This window comes from Amia ocellicauda, chromosome 1 (assembly GCF_036373705.1).
Source record: "Amia ocellicauda isolate fAmiCal2 chromosome 1, fAmiCal2.hap1, whole genome shotgun sequence".
In the NCBI taxonomy this organism is placed as follows: domain Eukaryota; kingdom Metazoa; phylum Chordata; class Actinopteri; order Amiiformes; family Amiidae; genus Amia; species Amia ocellicauda.
The window spans coordinates 12757129-12776076 of NC_089850.1; the positions used below are offsets into that span (position 1 = coordinate 12757129).

At 38.1% G+C, this 18948-nt stretch overlaps 1 protein-coding gene across 2 annotated transcripts in view; it reads right to left on the reverse strand.

The window, feature by feature from the left end:
* Positions 1–18282: 18282 nt before the first annotated feature.
* Positions 18283–18948, reverse strand: part of LOC136767744 (bifunctional protein GlmU) — a 39405-nt gene continuing 38739 nt past the window's right edge. For both annotated transcript variants that reach the window (XR_010821891.1, XM_066721753.1), the window contains one exon: positions 18283–18624. Coding sequence is in view for 1 of the 2 variants with exons in the window: in XM_066721753.1 (XP_066577850.1) it covers positions 18373–18624 (252 nt within the window). In the remaining variant the exon portion in view is untranslated. The remainder of the gene's footprint in view (positions 18625–18948) is intronic.

The following is an 18948-nucleotide window of genomic DNA, read 5'->3' on the forward strand; positions in this document are numbered from 1 at the left end:
GTGGAACAGAGCCGGCTGCAGAATTGAGCGAATCTAAAAATACTGGCTTATCCTCCAGTTATGACTCACTATCTCTTGCTCCCGCTTTATCTATCGCACAGCAAATCTGGTCAGCAAAAGCACTTCGCCCAGCACAGATGAGTGTACACTTGTGCGGCTGTGCAAGGTCTACTAATCACCTGCTTGTCTTAACAAATCGTGGGGAAAAAGACAAAAATAGAAAATTCAGAAACAAATACACGGAAATGGAAACTTGCTTTGATCTGCAGCGTGGGGGGATTGTGCAAAACAGAATATCATCCTAATACAACTCAATTACAAAACGGATCATGAGTAATACAGCCAATGTCTTCATAGCGCTGATGCACACTGTATTCAAACAAATTTGAAGACAAAACTTGAACATGTAACATCTGTACTAAGCCACTTTTAATTCACTGAGCAACAGGGTTCGGAAACAGTACTATGCCACAGTTTTATAATAGGCCTGGTATCAAGTGAAGCCCAAAGTGAGACTGAGGAGCTTCCAGAAGCATCTCTGTGCTCACACATCCCCTTCAGTATGAGGAATCACACATAGCTGCCATCACGTTTATTTTATCTTCCAGAAAACCCAAAGGAGAGAAAAGCGAGGTGAAATAAGAAACATAAGAAAGTTTACAAACAAGAGGAGGCCATTTGACCCATCGTGCTCATTTGGTGTCCATTAATAACTAAGTGATCCAAGGATCCTATCCAGTCTGATTTTAAATGTTCCCAAATTTTCAGCTTCAACCACATCGCTGGGGAGTTTGTTCAGATTGTGACGCCTCTCTGTGTGAAGAAGTGTCTCCTGTTTTCCGTCTTGAATGCCTTGAAGCCCAATTTCCATTTGTGTCCCCGGGTGCGTGTGTCCCTGCTGATCTGGAAAAGCTCCTCTGGTTTGATGTGGTCGATGCCTTTCATGATTTTGAAGACATCTCACTGAACGATCATTACAGTATCGGGCAAAATAAACATGCTCAATCTTGGTAGTTTCTAGTTTTGTTCCAACAAGCCTTGCCCATGTGTGTATAGGACGCTGTGAGAAGAACATAAATAAAAGAGAAAGCACTAACACATTAACATCTGAGTTAAATACCATGAACCCTTCTAAAATACCCTTTTAAACCTTAAGTATACTATCTCAGTGTCTGTCAGATTAGATTTAAGCCCAACTTGTTGTGAGTACTTTGTTGATCTCATCGGTTTGTCAGCTGCCTACCTTATTTTTACATGTTTTTTTTTCCTTAAACTAAACTGAAATACCATATTTTTACAGTGGAAAACTGTCATAAGAGGTCTTTAAGTTTGTATTGATCAGTTATGGTGTTAAATAAATGACCTTGTTGAACTGGATGGAAAAACAAAAGATGAGTTTCTGATTGGCTTTCCCAGCAATGTGCTGGATTGTCACACATTATATAAATGATTGGTCAGCATCCCCTTTCTTTAGCTCATACCCAGGACTTCACTGCATTGTGTCCACACTTGCTCCCTCTTTGAACTAGGACGTATGCATTGTATTTTACATTAACTGCACTTCTGCACTTTTGCAATTCTTGTATTAATGCTAAATTAGAATTTTGTATTACTGCACTTTTGTAACTTAACTGGATAAGACAGAAATTAAATAATAATAAGTTTCGAGCATTTTAACCTCTAAGCATATACAAGGGGCTTAAGAGTTTTATAGAGACATTTCTAAGCAAGGGTGACATGCAAAAAATAAAGAAATGTGCTCTCGTCAGAAATAACCAGAGCTGCCAGGAATAAACACAGCAGTGATTATAAGACAACAGGGAGGTGAAATAATACCACAGATAATGGATATGACTTTGCTTGAGGTTGTGAACTACGACCGGGGAGAACAAGCAGACTGAACTTGAGAGTAATCGACATTGATGTCTTTGAGTGTGTCTGAATGTGGAAGAGGAGGGCTCTTTCCAAAGCAATGGTTGGGAAACCTCTTGGTTCAGTCTTGGAGGAGCACGGGTAACTATGTAAAAATGTGATATATTGTATATACCCTGGATAAGGGGGTCTGCTATGAAATATAATAAAAAAACAAAATACTAGTCCTCAGCTGAAGGCTTTTGCACTTCTAGCATTCATTCAAACTCTGTACAGAGAAGTAATTCAGACAAAAAGAGGCCAAGGAGAAGCCTAGGTTATAAGGTATTGTGAATGGAGTTGCTGACTAAATATTTATTTAAAAAATACAGATGTTTATTTGTTTATATTCATTTTAAAGAATTGCGTGTTGAGTGCAAAGTTTTAAACAGCGTTGCCTTTGCATCACATTTCTGTATCACAACCTCCTTTAGTTATATACTGTGAACCGCAAGCAGGATATAACAGTTGTGGAAAAATGAGGAGAAAAAAAACGGGCTACTTCCTTATGTCTTATTATATACACCACCTTTATTAATAAATATGCTTTATTGCCATCAGCATAGGAAATCGGAGAATTGATGGTATTAATTTAATTAGCGATCAACTTACATGCTTATAAGTCTAGAGAATTTACACAAGGAAGAAATTAGTAACACTCAGTGATTTGTTTCTCCCATATACACCACCCCCCCACCTAAGGCAGTGTGACAAAATTGAATTTGTTTTAGGTCAATGATTATGATTTGAAGTCATTATGGAAAAGGTCAGAGTCTGCCAGCCACATACATAAATGTATTACACACGATAGCACCTCCTCATCAATAGATCTCATGGTACTTAAACACATGAGCTGGTAAGAAAGACCTCACAAGCTGTTTAGGAAGCTCTGCCCATTAATTCAACTTCACCTCCCCCCTCCCCACCCTCAACCCTCTCTCATTATTTATTATTTCCATATAGACCGAAATAGATAATAATATAAAACTAGGAATGATGGATTTCTGCTCGGCCAGAAACAAAATTACAATATTATACAACTGGGATCTAAATAATGATATCTCCCCTAGCAAAGAAAAGCCAGCAGTATCTGGGAGATTGCAGTTGGTGCATTTCTATGGAAGAAGCGACTATTATATCTTTAGTGGGGCAGAAGTATCTAATGCCAGCGCTGTGGCATTAGATACTGGAAGTTTACTGGAATAATGACAGTCCGTAAACAGACAATTCTCCCACATTGTTAAAAAAAAAATAGTTATTTTTCAGCCTCATGAGAGGAAGGCAGGAGAAAACGCAGTGCCTGTTTAGGTTAACAGGGATCACTTTATGTCAGGCAATGAAAAACGTACGGCGTACGAGCAGGGCAGCGTTTACAGAACAAAAGCTTCAGTCGTACTTTGTGAAACATGAAAGGCAGGGGCAGAAATGCATTCTCCCTGCCATGAAGTTCCTGCAGTTTATCTCCACTGTGATGTTGAAATGTATCTGTCCGGGTTTAAGATGAAACAGTCACCAAGTGCATCTAGACAAAGGATAAAAGCACATAGGTTTCATTGAATCTTGACTGTGCATACCTTGTCAGAAAAACAACAACAACAAGAAACACCCCAAAGTTTCAGCACACAGCTTCTTTATTCAGTGCTGTTATTGTCCATTGAGAAATTTTGGCCCTGAAGAGTCATATCCTGTCTTGTCTGGCTGAAGAACACTTTCATTCTATAGTGGCCCTGTCACTTCCCTCCCATTTATCACAATGGGAGAGCATTAGCTGCCATGCTAAATCTGTAAAACAGCCAGTCACCGGGGCAATAGCACAGACCACCAGCACACTGAGCCACCGTGGCCCGCAATCAGCCGAAACAAAAGCACATTGACACATCTGGGGCTTTTCTGTAGCAACCTCGAGGTACCAAAGACCGCAAGGCACGAGAACATTTCCTGAAGACAGCCGTCCCTCCTTCATGTCTTATTGTCATGTTTTCGTTGTTTTGTTTTGTTAAATTCAAATAAAGACCCCCCTTTCTGGTGAATGGATGATCAATAACAAGTCTGCTTATGCCCAACCTGGTTTTTTTTTTTCTCAAGCTATCTATTTTTCTATTTTCGTCACGGAAGGATACCCCCCTCCTTCCCTAACAACTCATATTTGGCCAATGGAAACAAATTGCAGCTTCTCTTCTTGTCTGTGCCCGTGAAGATTTAGTCTTTGTTGGGTGGTGCTAATAGGATTAAATTGGTTACTAGCTCTATCACAGGGAGCTCCAAACCATCCCTAAATTTAAGCATCTCATGGGGCTTTGTCATTGTTGCGTTTTTTTTTTTTTTTTTTCCTTTTTCTTTTTTCCCCCCTTGTTGCAGCTAACTGCAGCCCCAGAGCGCACACCAAGGGGGAGGGAGCGTTAGGGAGAAAAATCCCAGGATTATGTTAGTGCTCATTACAATGTACACAAAGGCCACAGGATCAGGAGGCGAACGCAAACCTAGCAGTTAGATTAAATAGGTTGGGCAAGCAGAATCTCACTCCAGCCTAACACTGGTTAATCTTTGTATTCCACGACTCCTAGATTTAATGTGGAATTAGGTTAAAGATCAGTGTTTGTCAGTGGGCCGGTGGAAGACTTTGCTGTCTGGCAGTGCCTATAGCTGCCACAGCACACGTGCATGCACAAAACAAATAAGAAAGTTATCCATGCACTTCTGTTTCAGTTTTGCATGAATATAAAATGTCTTCCAAACGTCCCCATGTGCGAGAGGCTGCAATTTCCCAGGTTGACGTGCCATTGACAAAATTAAACCGATGCATGCACAGAAGCAGGGGGGATTTGAAATAGCACAAAATATTATGACTGCCGCAAAAACAACATCAAACGTGGGTGGGCCTGGATCACCTTCCTTGATACCGTTTTGCATTTCAGTCATACCTATACAATTAGAGACATTATTAAAAGAAAAAGAACAAAATTAATCTCCATTGCTTGAAAAAAAAAAAGTCAATGACAGCTCAGTGGAAAAGAGAACAGCACAGAGTGATAAAGGCTAATGCAATTTGGCATCTTACGAGTCCAAAATGATTTTCACACATACATCCTACCTGGTAAACAATACAAAAAAAGTGCATCACTGAAACAATGGAATGCAAAAGAAGAGAGAGAGAGAGAGAGAGAGAGAGAGAGAGAGAGAGAGAGAAATCCCGTGGCTATATTAATATGCTAAAGTCATTACACTATAGAGCATATGAAATGTGAAGAGAAAAAAAAAAGAAAAAGAGTACACGGCCACTACAGTGTGACCCTTCAGTGTGGAAAACATGGGAATGCTTGATGGTGATTGCTGTTTCTGTTAATTTGAATAGGTACTCATGCAGTGTGCAGCTCCTTCACTCCGCGTAAATGCACATCTCTCTCTGCCCTGGGTGTGTGTCGAGCAGCGCAAAAAGCCGGCGTCAGGATCACAACTGCACGGCATTAACCCGAATTGTTTATTCATGATGTGCCATCTATAAGTCTCTGCTGTCTCTGCTGTAAAAATATGCATAAAAACATCTTCTGTTGGGGGGGTGGGGAGACGACTGCGTTTGTGCCATAAACAACATGTCTTGAATTCATTTTGGGGGGAAGAAAACAACATGCATTACTGTACACTTTTGCTAGCATGTGATATAGATAAGGAAAAAGCCCTATAGTGGATTACTACTGCGGCTGGCATTGCTACAGATGCTCCTGCCACTGCCAATACAAATGCAGAACCAGCTATGTTGCAAAATATAATAAAATCCAAACTTAAATGCTCTGCAATACCGTAGTATAGAATAGGCTCTTAAACAAGCGCATCCCACGTCAATTTATTTCAGTAACACGAATGCCTCAAGGCACGGCACTTACAATTAAAAACAAATTGTGCTACATGGTTCTTATAGTTTTATTGCATCATGCCAATCCAAGATAAATCATCATCTAATGTTTTTTTTAATACATTGCACCAATAGGTGATGCATTGACATAAATCGCTTTTTAAAGAATGCAGCATCCCCCCCCCCCCCCCCCCCTGCAAGTAAATACATACATATTTAAGGAAATTCTTATTTTAGCAAACCCAGATAGGCTGTCTGCATTTCCATAGCTTTAAATAACGTCAATCTAGGCTGCCCCTGGATTGAAGCCCGTGAGCCGGAAGGCACAATTTCTCCTTTGCCTACAGTCTGATAATTTTCAGAGCTATTGGCAACTTGGGAATTTTCTTTCCTTATCACTTGGGCTCAGCGAACTTCACTGCCACTAATCGGAGCTGGAATCATTCATTCAAGGATTGCATGATCATGTTTTTCTTCAGCAGTGACAGCTGTCTGCGCCGCATTAGCAATGCAGATGAGGCCGCCTAATAGGTTAATGCGGAACACACGAAAATTAGGTTTAATCCCCAGCGAAATAATCTAACATTTTCAAATTCCTTGATGTTGGGATAGAGACATCGCCTGTGACTCAATTAGGTGTAATGTAGATCAAAGCAAATTTACCTTCTGCCTGAACCATCCCCATAGTTTAGACAGCGCGAACAGGGACCTGTGAGTGCATCAGTGCTGTTGCGGCTGCAGGCAACCAGGGAAGCAATAATTCTGCCCTGACAGAAGCACTTTATTTATTTATTTTCTGCCTGCCCAGATTGTGATAATACACAAATACTGGGGTTTTTCAAAAAATGTGTCTCGAACTCATTATTTAGAAACCATAAACATCCATCGGTGATCGACAGCAGAATTTGGATTCCAATTGAACCCATGGAAATATGCTAATGTAGTAATATGTGTGTGTGTGTGTGTGCTTTCGTATTATATATGTCCGTGTGCATATGCAGTGTGTATATGTGTTTTTGTATGTATATATTCTTACAAAAATTGGATCCACAAGTAATACCTATATAAACACATGCAACATATGTAATTAAACTTACTTTTCAGAACTGAGTGGGAAAAGATACTGTGAGAAAAATACATAATCGTTTGCACCATCAATTGGGGGTGAATTTAATACATTTCATTGTGCTTGTGTCCTCATTTTTCCATCACTATGGAAGAACATTGCGAATAACAAGCATCCCTGCAAATGTTGCCATTTCAGATCAACTCCAGCTGATGCAACAATAATCGGTTTGATTGTTTTGGGTTTGTTTTGTATTGCATTGTTATCATTTCAATGTTTGCATTTATTCCTTCTACTTGAAAAAAGACCATTAATCAATGACATTTCCTAAACCCCCTTGGATAAGTGGCAATATTAAAAGAAGAGACTCCCAGTTTTTGTGTGCTTTGTGGACATGCTTACCAGGGGTGTGATGCAAAACAAGGTGAAGCTCATCTCTGTAAAGCATGGAGGGGGACTGTTTTGTTTCGTGGCATGGCTGTGGGAGAGGGATGGATTCTAAAAGCAGTTGATAGAATACATTTTTTACAAATAATCTGCTGTCCCCTGTCAAGAAGCTCAAGGCGGGCTGAAAATGAACTTTCCAGCAAGATAACCATCCGAAGCACCCATGCAGGTCCTCAACCACATGATTAAAGGAGCATGAAGCCAACCTACAGACCTCCAAGAGAACATCTGTGGTGTGAACCGACGAAACCAGTCCCGACACAGAAGCCGAGCAACCAGGACAAATTGGAGAGGTGCATACGAGAGGGGAGTGGTCACAAATCCCTCCTGAGAAGAGGCTCTTCTTATGAACAGGCTATAGGACAACTGACCGACCGTCCAGTTGTGAATCAATTTAAACATTATGTTGTTACCTCAGGAGAGACTGCTTTAGTGGATCTCTGTAATTTGGAATTGCACCAGTTTGTATCAAAATAAGCCATTGTTCCATTACAGTATTATTCATTTTATTGTCATTTAAGCTAGCCTTACAGTAATAAGCTTTAATTGTATGTGACTTCCACTGAAAAACAAACACAAAAACTTTGGAACCTCCTCTTAAAATGTCTTACACCCTTGGTCAGTATCAATCTATTGAATTGAAATTTACGCTTTCGCGTTTGCTTTATTTTATTTATTTTCACCCTTAAAATCCATGTCCCATTTTGAGGTCAGTTACTCTGGATACCACCACATATACTGTAGCTAACTACAAGATCTCTACTGTCATGGTTTTTATTCCATTTCCTACAATATGCTAATTTGCCTCGAACCTGAGTGCCTTATATGAAAACAGAATAAACCCCTGTGGATTAAGTGGGCAGGGAAACTTTTGTGCTTGATAAATATTTTGGCAAAAAGCAAGGATGGAGGGTGGGGGAGCTTCCAATTAAGTACTGATTTGGATAAAAACCATATCAAAAGATAATAATTACACCTTACCCAAAAGGGAAATAAATAAATAAACACATACATACATAAAATCAGGAAATCAGGAACCAAACAAACAAAACAATCAACTCCAACAAGCCATTGACCTTGGACTAGAATATGTAAAAATCCCAATTAAATTACATTTCAACATATGTACACTTTAGATGAAATCTAGACATCTGTGGCATTAACCACAGCACATTTTATGTAAAATGGAAACAAAGAAATGAATGTGCAATCTATCTCTGTGTTTTCATTATTAGCACATAACTACTCAAATAACATTGCGCCATTCAGTTGGAAGGCAAAAGGAAGAATTTGTGTGCCCCCGGTTGCCAAATTAATTCTTGTCTTGACATCTTAATTCTCAGTTCTTGTGTGTGGTCAAATCAGCCTACTATAGAAAAGCAATCAAGCAATTATTCCTAAATTATATTTGCCCAACACACACTGATTGGTTATTCTTTTCTTATTGGGTAAGCTCATTAATTCTGAGCAGCTTGCTTATTATGCCTCTACCATTACTCCCTCTCTCCCTCTCTCTCTCTTTCTCTCTCTCTCTCTCTCTCTCTCTCTCTCTCCCTCTCCATCGAGCCTATCTGCTAGTGCCAGCCTCCTGATGTTTCAAGATGACACACACACAAAAAAAAGCCCCATGATCTATTGCATTGTCTATTCCAGCAATTACTATTCACATTTCTGATTAACTTTGATGTGGAACCTAATGAGATAAGGCAAGTTATCAAGGCAGACCTGATAGTGGTCTCATTTATTCGGCATTTGGCATCTATGAATGACAAGAACTAATGAGGATGTGTCTGACAGTAAGCCGGAGTTAAGAAAGAGTATCAGACATCTCCAATTCATCAGTCTATCTGAAATATTTGCCGTGCATCTATGTAATGGAAACACTTCACATAACTGTACATATGTTCGCTGTAAAGAAGCAACTAAGTTCTAAAAGAGATAAGGAGTAAGCACTTTGCGGGCATCTTTAACTTAACAACTTCTCCATGGCTTTAATGGTTATGCTAATTGGTGGTGTGTTTTTGTGGTGGTGAGGTTGTTGGAGTAACGCCCTATCCCTCTCCCGCGGCATAAAAATGTTTATGCTTAGCATCTGTCCCCGGCGTAAATTTTGTCACAACGCTAGCAGCGAAATGAGCCACCTAAGTTGTCAAGTTCCCCACAGTCATTACATTCCTCAAAGCTAGCACATTTCTCCTGCGATCCCAAACAGCAGCACACCAGCTTTCTCAGTGAGGAAAACAACAAGACAATAACCACACAGAAATGCTTCATGCCCTACATTGTAATATTCTACTAAATTAAAACTGAAAATACCATAACATCAGTTCATGTATATTATATTACGCTTCCATTCAGAGCAGCAATGGATTTCAGAAAGAAGCATTTTGTACTGTAAATAGTTGAAATATTTTCAATGTGAAAAGCTTCTTCCATCAATACTGTGTAAATTGCCTTTTTAATTTGTTATATGAAGACATTTTTAAAATACTATTTTGAAAGCTGTGGGATAATAATGAATTGTCTTTATTTTGGTACATTTCTGAAATGTGTAAAATGATTAACTAAGCACAAACATTTTTAATGAATTTATTAAATATCTCAGTGTTATTGTTTTAGTAAAAGTAGGCTATATATATATATATATATATATATATATATATATATACACACTCTACTACTACTACTACTACTACTACTACTACTACTACTACTACTACTAATAATAATAATAATAATAATAATAATAATAATAATAATAATACATACTTTAACAATCAATTTATATAAATACAGGTATAATTCTGTTTCAGTTTATATTCAAACATGTAATTATTCTTAATACAACATATTACAATTACTAATACACTGATTCAGAACTCTGTTTTAGATGACACAATATGAATGAATAAAAAGGAATTATAAAAAAGCAAATATAAATAACCATGACTTGATGAAAAACAGGTTTTGCTGAAATCCTTTTTTTTAATATGTTTAAACAAGCAAAAGCCCACATGCAGTGGAAATAAATATTCTGTAATACATGTTTATGTTTATATTTATCAGTTTGTGCTGTAGCAGTGCCTTTTAAAAGGCAAAACAAAAATGTGGCACACAACACATACACACATCTCAGAGTCACTACACATATTAAGTCTGATTTCTGAGAGACTATATGACTACAGAAGTAGGTAATGTCCTCTGACGTGCAAATCCTCTCTTCCCGGTGGCCTTATCCTACTTCTGACCTGGCTGATTGCTCTGTGAATGACTGTGGGCCAAGGGAGAACACAGCCCTCCAGCCCAGCTTTCTATAGTCACCTAAATTAACACATTGCTTTAAAGTGTATCAATAATAACAATCCAGATGGCCTGTGCTTAAAAAGTAAATATGATTAAAAAAAAGAATGAAAAAAGCTATATCCTTTGATTGTCATTTACAGATGTTCCCACAATTTACAGCTAGAGATTTTTTTGTATTATTATGGTTAGGCTAATTATTATGGTTCAATATAAAATAGAGGTATTTGTTAGAATATATTCTTAAATTGGGATACTAAGTAGGAAAACATTTACATATTTAATAATAGCCTACTTCACACAGTAAGTGTTCAAAATATATTTAATAGCTGTATTGAAACAAAGGCAATCGCACAGTTTTGCAGTGGATTTTGCTATATAATAACAGCTTGTATAAACTAGTTCCAATGTGCCTTTTGATTTGGAGTATAAAAGTAAATAATATTTTTACATCTAAAACATACTCAAGGCAAATGAGCATCCTCTGAATGCTTTTCTATGAGGTTCTGAAGAGCTCTACAGACTTTAAAGCACAACCCCAATTAAGCTCATATTCATCTGGAAAAAAAAGAAGATGTGAAAGCTGAATACATAAGATAATACACCCTCGCAAAAGAGCAGTCTCTTTCGACAGGGAAAAAAAATCTTGATAACCAAAATACAGACAGCACAAAAAAAAAAGTTCCTTCAAGCATCTTCCTTTGAAGCTGGTTAACCAACTATAACAACTCCCATTCAGCACATAATTAATGGCATTCTTTTCTTGTTCTTATTACACATCATAGCAAGCAGAAAATTTGGAATAAAAAAGGGGGAGTTTTTTTTTTTATAGTAACCAATTTAAGGACAAAGCATTGACCTCTAGCATTTCAGTAAATGAACAGTGTGCATAAAAGAAGATTGACAGTAGTCCTCTAAGTTTAATTCAAGCAGCCAATTTCTAAATGCAAATCATAATCTGCAGATGTTAGCAGCTGATATTTTTTTAAATACCATTTCACTCAATTTAAAGCCGTCTGAAATTTGAATTTAAAACAAAAACCCAACTGCTTTTATAGTCCTTTCTGGAGTGTGAATGCATTTATGTGCCATACAGCTCCTTTGACTCAGTCTGCTGCACCAGTATTTCAGAACTTCTGAGCTTACATCCCATGTGGGTTCTCCGTCTCTCATCTTCCCCCCCCCCTTTTTTTAAACGGCTCAGATGTGTCATCAGATGTTACTTTCCGTCTGAGCCTTAAGAGAAAGAAATACTTGACAGAAACACACAAAAATTGAGTTTTCAGGCTTTCTGACATTCTTTACAGCACTGCATTTCATATAAAGTGTTTAAAAAAAAAGAAAAAGGAAGGACAAAAGCAAAATAAGCATCTTGATTATGAAAAGGAAATGATTGATTTCGACTCTTAGCATAATGCTTGTGTAAGCTGGTCCCAAGTACAGAGCACTATATGCATAATACATCCAGCAGCAGAGCTTCAAAGGGGAACGGTGCTTGATTTTGTGTGTGTGTGTGTGAAAATCAGCACACCGAGCCGGAGAATTTGCAGTGACGCAGCCACGAAGGCAAACATTTATTAATGATATGAACAGAGGGAGAAATAAAAGGGATGCCTTCATCCTTCAGTGAGAAAACAGGACTCATTTCATTGTGGAGGCTGTTTTAAGAAAAAAGGGATTATTTACTGTAAAATCTACTTGAATCAACATTTTTCACAAATTCCCCCAGTCCTTTTGTTCAGACAATTCAGCAAATATTTTGTTTTCAGTTCCTATAGAGCCATCTGTTTAATTTTATATATGAAGTTGAGGTTTACTTAAAATGTGTATATAATGGATTAAAGTCTTAACTACCCTGTTGGCAAACACCTCTTTCACCACAATTCTTTACCTTACAAAATGCCTGGATTGCACCGAGACACTGCAAAATCAGTTTTACATAGCATTTATATGAATAAGTAAAGGTATTCAAAATATGAAGTAAATATTCTCATATCAAAAATTATTCGTCAAACATAAAAATAAATACATCTAGTGAGCCAACAACTAAAGAAAAATTACATGCCCATGCAAAAATCCCCACTCTTGTATAGATTGAAGATATAGGCCTACATTATTATTATTAATAATAATATATTATATATTACATAAGGCAGCACTGTAGAGTAGTAGTTAGGGCTCTGGACTTGTAACTGGAAGGTTGGGGGTTCAAATCCTGGGTGGAGCTGTACTGTTGTACCCTTGAGCAAGATACTTCACTTAGATTGCTCCAGTAAAATATCCAGCTGTATAAATGGGTACAAATGTAAGTTGCCCTGGATAAGAGTGTCTGCTAAATGACAAATAATATAATTTATTAATAATAATCATTGTTAATTTTAGAAATTCTGACAAGATATAAAAGACTTTCATGGAAGTGTTTTTTGTATTTTTCACAGGGTTACCACAATATCTTGAATTATGTCATAAAACAACACATGACACCTGACCTGTTCCTAGCTGTTTCTGAAGGTGTGTAGTTAGTAATAATAGTTATCAAGTTAAAGAACAATTCCATACCATATTCGTATTATTATCCCTTGATGTAGATGCAAATGATTAAATCTTACACGATGAAACACAGAGGGAATTCTGCAAAGCATTTACCTTTATGTTCACTTCAAATAAATTCATACATTCACAGAGAATAAACTATAGTACTATTATAATTTAAAGGAAAATGCATAGTGTTAATTAAATTTGTACTGTATGGAAAGATATGTATTTATTTAAAAAATATAGCATCCAGCTTATAGAATAGATTTTTGTTTTGCTTTCTTTGTTCTTTTTGGTCAATATTAATACATCTCAGATAATTGAGGCTGCATCTTGCTTCTCGCATACATAGCAGTTGACTTTCTCCTGCCAATGTGCATAAACAATCTCCAGCTGATGTAATGCCAAATTCGGCGAAAAAAACAATTGAGGCTCGTGCCCTCTTCAAGTATGCCAAGCAACCAGAAAATGTCAAAGACAAACAGGCCCTGCAGCTGTCTCCAGACAAAATAAATGACTTCCGGGCCTGCGGGAAGGACTTAGCATTCGTTACGCCCTGAAAGGGGTATTGTCCTTTCAGAATACACAATATCTTACAGCACTTATTTGTGTCGAATGCTTTTTTGTGTGTTGCATCGGGAATGGTGGAGACTCAAAGATAAAGAAAAGACCCACCCTGCAGAAAACGCAGGGAATGGTTGCAGCCTGGGTTTTTACAGTTGTGTACCCATTTAAAAAATAAATCGTCACCATGATAGCGCCAGGGTACTCCACATTCCGTGGTATTTTGACGACATACTGAATGTAGCTATAGATATTAATATTCAAATGCATTCATTAACATTCTATTCTAGTGAACAATGCCGACTGAAGGGGCTTCGACACTCAAGTTACTCACATCAAGGTCAGTATGAATTCCACTGAATTTCACCCTTGGATGTAGAGAGAGCTCTGTGTTTCGCCGTATAACATCCCGGAAGCTTGATTTGACTTGAGTTTTCCCTCTCCCGTCACCAGTGAGCATGTTCAATTAATTGAGGCCATTTTACATCTCAAAATGTGAATTCAGGTTGTATCATGAGAACAACAGCTTACTATATTATTGACTGTGGTCAAAGGGAAGTTGGCCCTTCTTGCTGTATGGATCCTGTAGTTTATCACTTTGCAATCCTCAGCCATAAAAAAAATAATAATAATCACATTCTAAAACATGGCAACCGACAGAGCGAAACCCTCTAAAATGTTCCTTTATGATTTTTCAAGGAACACCAGAGCCATGTAGATAAAGAAACTCAACCACAAGAGCCAGATTGCAAATCATCACTGGGACATCTGTGAGGCAGACACAAAGGCCAATTAAAAAACATCAAGAATTAACCGCAGCTTTTGTGGGTGTGAATGATGCCCCATCAAGATGTCATTACAACCCCATGTTACCCACCCCTCCCCTCCCCTGCTCCTCCCTACCCCTAAACCTGGGAAATGTCAACCTCTTTTATTACCGCTGTGGCCTGCTTGCTTTGGGGTCAAAAGTAACCCTTTGGGAGTTTTTATATTGTTGTTTATGAATCAAAGGTCAATTCATTTGAAAAGAGAGGTTTGGTTAAACATCTATTAGCAAAGCCCAGTACAGCACCCACGAGAGTTCCCATTAGCCTGTGCTGTGCTGATGCACTTTATGTGGAAATCCCAATTCCTAGTTTGCTGTAGCCTTGTGTTGACATTTTCAATCCATACTGGATGAATATATGTGCATTTCCCTCTCCTTTGTTTTGTTAAACATGATCCCCTAATCATATTTGTAGGATTCACTTCATACAACGACATTATTTTTCATGAAAACATGTCAAGGAGACCCATCAAAGCCATAATGGCATATTAGCACCCAAATTACCACCTTACATTACCACAAATTAAAAAATATATTGATCTTATTCTTGTACTTATCTTTCCCAAATACTAACATATATTAGTGGAATTAAGAATGCTTTAAGACCAGACTTGCCCAATTAATTCATAGATGTGATCAATTATCCACTAGGGGGCCTCACTTCAGGGAAAAGTGAAGTCATGTGGAGAAACTTTTTTTTTTCTTCAGGCAAACTGACACATATGACAGCTCTTCAGGATAACCCAGAGTGTGAACAATAGGCAAGTTTCATTTGTAGCATTTGATCCTGCTCAGAGATGGCAGAGTTAATGCTGAGAAATTGGATCAAATGTACCTCTCAGGGAAATGCATTTGATCCTGGCAGTGTGGACGCTCAACGGCTCAAGTCCCAGCTTGCACTGCTGCGGCGTTTGTTTTAAAGGCAGGGGGCAGATGCACCCTTAGCATCAGTGGAGCAGATAGAAGAACACTTCCCTATTTCCCTCATTATAAATAAAATATTGCCAAAATTAACACTAAATGGCTTAATGTATGTTAGCAAAATATATATACTTGTTTTACTTGTTAGAATAATTTGTAACGAGACAAAGACAGTTTTTAATATAGCTCTGTATTCTAAAGGATTAATACATATAATGAAGTTTGGACTTACATGATGCACATGCGAAGACCCCTGGGGCTGAAAGTTGATCCTGATCAAATGGCAGTGTAGACGCCACACCACTGATCCAGATTAAATGTGCCGATGCATTTGATCCGGATCAGAAATGGCTGAGTAAAAGCGCCTAATGTTGTAGTGATTTCATGCCATAGAGATAAAAGAAACATTATATGCACACATTGAATACAACATATAACCACTTGATTTAAAATGTTCTATGCACACCAGAAAACAGACACAATCTGGGTCCACTATGTAGCTTTAATAAGAATCGTGACATATATCAACGTCTGGTTGAGAAATAGTACCGACAACTAAACTAACATGCATCACAACCTCAGTTATGATTTTTGAAAATGTCTCTGTTTGGATACTCAGAAGACCTTCAAATTTGTGACCACTGAGGACTGAAGAAAAGCAATTATGAGGTTATTAAACAAAATCTACAAAGGAAGAATACTGACATATAGAAAAATGCTTTAAAATAATATTATTTCACAATTCCTTATACAGCTCATTCCTCTTTTCGTTGTAGGTTGTCGAACTCCTGGGGACCTTTTCATAAAGAGAATATCATCCTAATTGCATCGCGCCAACTGTCAAATTTGGCGGTAGGAGCATTAGAGTGTAGGATTATATATCTTTGGCAAGGGGTTGACAAGTTGTTTTTGTGTGAGGAGCGCATGAGCACTAAAACCTTACGCAAACATGTTAGGAAACGTTTTGAAGCCTTCTATTGATGATTCTTCTTCCCAATTCCATGCTTTCTGAAGTCCTGTTCCAACGAGATAATGCTCCCAGTCACGCATCACATGTGAGCCATACATCACTTATTCAGTTTACCAGAACAAGTTATCCTTCTCTTTTGGCCTTTCCAAGACTCCCCACTCAACAGCTCTGTGCAGTTACAAGGAAACATAGTCAAAGGCAGAACTAAACATTAACACTAAACTAAAAAAACTAAATATTAAACTTAAAATATCTCTAAATAAAATATCACTATTATGAGAAAGTATGGAAAAAAAATGAGGGGCTACCTAATGTGTCTGTCCAGAGCTTTGAATATGTGTATATATTTTATTTCCTCTTTCAGTGTAACCTATACGCTTCATATCACACCTGTGACTGTGCTATAATCATGTGCAGTGTGTATTAATTCACATTTCAACAGGAATAATCACTCCTTGATTGAATTTAACATCAACCCATTTGTCTGAAAAACTCATCGAAGGAGCAATTACTGTTATTGCGACTGTATAACGGCAGTATTCGAGTTTTTCCCTTTACTGTTCTGTGAAGATCTCAGCAAGTATGCGACAGTATCTGATTGTGTTGAAGTGTTATGAGATTCAAACACAAAGTAATTGTACTTTCCGAACCACGGTATTTACATTTTTTTATTTATTTAAGCCTCATGTCTTTAAGAGCAATCCCTTCCCTAATTGTGACAAATATGGAAATCTTAATTTTAATAAAAATGCGCTCGTAGTTTAAGATAGTTTGGGAGTGACAGCAACGTCCTCTGGAGACTCCGGGCAAACGAGCGTCTCTAATTATGGCTGCTCTCTCCGAGTCTGCCGGCACAGGCTGGAGAATGTCAGCCTATTACTTTAGTCAAAATTCCAAATGCTTAAGATAATGACCAGTTACTAATTGGTGCTTATACCTTAAATCGGTTTTTACAGAATATAATTGCAGCTATTATGGCATTAAATAATCCTTGAAATTAGCATCTACTGCTTTTGCCATCTCTTTTGCAGTGCTTTGATGGGAAAAAAAAATAAAACATGATGGTGGTTGTGGTGTGTTCAGGGGTTTAGAGGGGCCATTTGAACCTTTTATATTTACATATACGAATACGTAGATAGGAAAGCCTTTTTGTTTTTGGGAGGGGGTGGCTTTTCATGTACTCGGCAGGGCAAGTGACATGTTCTTTCGAACTCTGATGTGAGGATGACAAAACGCACACAGAGAAAGGGACGCATTACATTCAGATCACATTTCCTGGGCTAAAGGAGCGTGCTTTTGTGTCACCCCTTCCGTCAGCTGTTGACTTCCTAAGTGTCTCAGACAGCCACATGTCTGTCTGCAGCTCTCTCCAATGGCTTGTCCCGGTCACATTTCTTAAGACTGCTGACTGCTAATGGGCCTGTCTTGACAAAGACCCCACTTTGAGCAGGATGCAGAGCTGGGCCTCCAGCCAGGCTACTGCCAGCGTGGAGGACGGCTGGAGCTAGGCAGAGCAGCCGGCACTGCCTGCCTCTTTACACCCATGTCACGCTCGTGTGACAACTGCTCTTCTGTGCTTGTTTGAACTGTCCCTCCCAATTAGCAGTAATAAGTGACTCTGTAAGGATGAGCAAACATAGTGTATTCATCCCCCCCTCCCTACGCCTAGCAGCCCATGAAAATCCCAAGAGCACAACCCTGCTAATAGACAGAGAAAGCCAAACGCATCTCGTTCTGAGCAAACAAGTGTTAGCAAAGAGGCAAATTAATGACAAGTCATTTGAAGAGTTTGCCTGAAATTATTTTACCCCCGTCTTCTCACTGAAGAATTGATTAGGCTCTGCTCGATCAAAGTGCCTGAATCAATAAAGAAATGCAATGAGCGGAGAAGGCATGCTCCATCCCAATTTATTCAATGCACTTTTTTATATAAAAGAAGAGAGAGAAAAAACAGGGGGCTATAATCTACAGAGTGTAAATTGCTAGGCCGGTTTAGAGTGAGAGCTAATGACAAGTTCTGGGAAACCGGTGCGTTCATCCATCTCTCGGGTAAACTGCAGATTGCTCGCCTCGCCAATGATTATTTCAGCAGTAGTGAACACTTCCAAGTCACCCATAATGTGTCCTCCTACAGTTTTGCCATCTTTATCAGCCAAACAGATATGCAGGTGAGCTTCTTTATTTAAGGTGCCAACCAGGGAAACAATTTCAAATCTTTCATTCAGATGGATTATCTGTAGGGAAAAGAAAAAGAGAGTCAACAAAAGCACAATTAAAAATGTAATCCCTTCATCTAAAAAACAACAACAATAAAACATCCTTATGCTACACAGCTGCAACATGGGTCATGTTTATGGAAGGTTTCATATAAAATACATGCATCTGCTGTACTTTTAATGTACTATACTGTACAAAGGCCTAAAACAAATTTTTTTTAAATCTTCCACATAACAAACATCAGATTAATTTCCTTTCCTATCTGCAACTTACTCATCTTATATGATATAGCATATTGATTGACATCATGATGTGCATATTAGAGAATGTAATTTTACCAG